General features: G+C 43.5%; 1 protein-coding gene across 1 annotated transcript in view; it reads right to left on the bottom strand.

Moving 5' to 3' along the window:
* The window catches only part of ISCA1 (iron-sulfur cluster assembly 1), a gene marked incomplete at its 5' end in the record, with an annotated part of 5852 nt that overhangs the window by 1554 nt on the left and 1636 nt on the right, over nucleotides 1–2662 (bottom strand). Inside the window, one exon of the mRNA XM_010154856.1 lies at nucleotides 2301–2406. Within this exon, the coding sequence (XP_010153158.1) occupies nucleotides 2301–2406 (106 nt within the window). The remainder of the gene's footprint in view (nucleotides 1–2300; nucleotides 2407–2662) is intronic.

The following is a 2662-nucleotide window of genomic DNA, read 5'->3' as shown; positions in this document are numbered from 1 at the left end:
AAACGTCCAGCCACGTCATGGGAAGCAGGACCCCAGTATGCAGAGTGGTTGCTCCAGAACACAAACATAAATAACAAATGCCCCTCCTTCCTCCTCCCTTCTCCCAGCTTTTATTGCTGAGCTGACATCACATGGTACAGAACAGCCCTTTGGTCAGTTTGGGTCAGCTGTCCCAGCTGTGTCCCCTCCCAAGCTCTTGCCCACCCCCAGCTCACTGGGGGAAAAGGAGGGGGACATGGAGAGGCAGCCTTGATGCTTGATAAGCACTGCTCAGCCGTAGCCAAACACTGGTGTGTTATCAACACCTTTCCAGCTACCACCACAAAGCACAGCCCTGAGGGCTACTGCGGGGAAAATCAACTCCATCCCAGTCAGACCCAGCACGCAGACGTTGAAACAAAACATGTTACTAACATAGCAAGTCTGTGGGCAACCGAGTTGAATCTACACATCTTTTGGTTCAATTTGGACAGCAACTGACAGTGAAGGCTAAACCTAATGAAGGAGTTTATGCACCTGATCCCCAAAGCAGTCACTACTTAAAAGCCAGAAAACCTGTGCTGGGATCCAAAGCAAACAGCTCGCTGAGCAGAGCGTTACAGAAGTCAGAGTCTTCACTGGAAATCTGTTTAGAAACAACCAAAACAGAAAGCGCACAGGCACACCTCAAACACTGTCTGGCTTTGGAACTTAAGGTCTCCAACCTGACTGAGGGACACTGCTTTTATCTTCCTTAAGATCCAAACCAGGAAAGATCTTCTGAAAAGTGTGTCTTCTGCCCTGTAAAGCTAGGGCAGCTCTAAGTCAAGCAGGAGTGGTGAATTTCAAATCAAGGGGCACCTACAGAATTAGGTAGCCATCTCTCTCTCACATACTCTGGTTCACTTTAATAACTTGCTAAAGTTCTAACTAATTCTCTGTTTCAGAGAATAAAATTTATGTGTTGGTCACAGTGATTCTGAAGATGGCTGGAAGATGGGCTTTGCTGGGCAGCATAATTTCTGTAAGAAAATTATGGTGATGTCCCACTTACACTCAAATCTCTTACTTTGCCACCAAATGAAAAGTAACATTCCTGAACATAATACAGCAGAGATCAATAATGCCTAAAACCACTCTTAAACCACCCCACAGAAGGAATTTACAAAGACTATTATGCTTCTGTAAGCATCCGTATTTGAGAAAAACAACACTGACAGAAATTTTTATAAAAATTGGAAAATTTATAGAAACATGCTGGATTTGGCTGGGATATATTCTTCCCAGTACCTGGTATGGGGCTGTGTTTTGGATTTGTGCTGTAAACAGCGCTGATAACACAGGAATGTCTCAGTCCCTGCTGAGCAGTGCTGACACAGAGTCAAGGCCTTTTCTGCCCCTCACACCAGCCCAACAACGAGGACACTGGGGGTGCACAAGAAGCTGGGAGGGGACACAGCTGGGACAGCTGACCCCAGCTGACCAAGTATCATATGATGTCATGCTCGGCATATAAAGCTCAGGGGGAGAAGGAGGAAGGGAGGGACATTCAGAGTGATGGTGTTTGTCTTCCCAAGTAACCATGACATGTGATGGAGCCCTGACTTCCTGGAGACGGCTGAACACTTGCCTGCCGACCAGAACCGGTGAATGAATTCCTGGTGTTGCTTTGCTTGTGTGTGTGGCTTTTGCTTTATCTACTAAACTGTCTTTATCTCAACCCATGAGTTTTCTCACTTTTACTCTTCTGATCTCCCACCCATCCCACCAGGGGTGAGTAAGCAAGCCACATCAGACCCACCATGGAATGCTTAATTAAATTATCAGGCAGAAAGCTTAAATACCAGTATATGAATAAAATTTTAAAAATAGCCTTAGATTAAAACAATAGAAACCATTGTTAAAGCAATGTAAAGGTCAAAAGTGTAAAGAAGTTACAAACAAACTACTGATCAGTAAAGAATAAGCCTAGTTAGAGAAGATAATTGGGTAAATGCCATGCCTTTGTTTAGGTATGCTGATGGAGTATTCTGTTATATATGCCTTGTTGCGTATTTTTCTCTAAGTATGTGCTATTAGCCACCTCCAAAGACACGAATGACCGGACTAGTCTACTGATACAGAGACTGCAAAGCTGAAGATTTTAACTAACTGGTTACTTCAAAACAGAGATGAAAGTGACAATTCCCACAACAGAGCCATAGGACCTCTTGCTATAACTCATTACACTGAGTACATTCTAACCTGTACTTTGGCAAACCTCAAACAGGCTCTTCTTCCCCCCCAACACAGAAGTTTCCCCTGCTGCATCAGAAACTCACCGTCTTGAACTACTTCTTCATCAGAGTCTCCTTTCGATTTTGTGTATTCTAGTGTGTAAGAAAGTCCATTGCATCCTCTTGTACGAACACCTACTTTCACGCCTACCTAAAAAACCCCCAGAAAACAGAAGAAAAACCCCATGTTGATGACTTTTAGAAAACTTATTCTGGAACACCAAGATAAAAAGAACGCAGAACAACAAAATGCTGATGTTTATTGCTCTCCACTGCCTCAGAGCAGAAGTGAATTAGCTTAATGGATTAAGAGGTAACTTTTTTTTTCTTATACAAAATTGACCACCAAGGTAAAAGCAAACATTAGATGCTTGCTACTGTGGATCAAGCCCTGAACTACGTTCAAG

This window comes from Eurypyga helias, unplaced genomic scaffold, assembly GCF_000690775.1.
Source record: "Eurypyga helias isolate BGI_N326 unplaced genomic scaffold, ASM69077v1 scaffold17177, whole genome shotgun sequence".
Taxonomy (NCBI): domain Eukaryota; kingdom Metazoa; phylum Chordata; class Aves; order Eurypygiformes; family Eurypygidae; genus Eurypyga; species Eurypyga helias.
The sequence above is the reverse complement of the archived record's forward strand: the minus strand, read 5'-3'. Positions and strand labels throughout refer to the sequence as shown.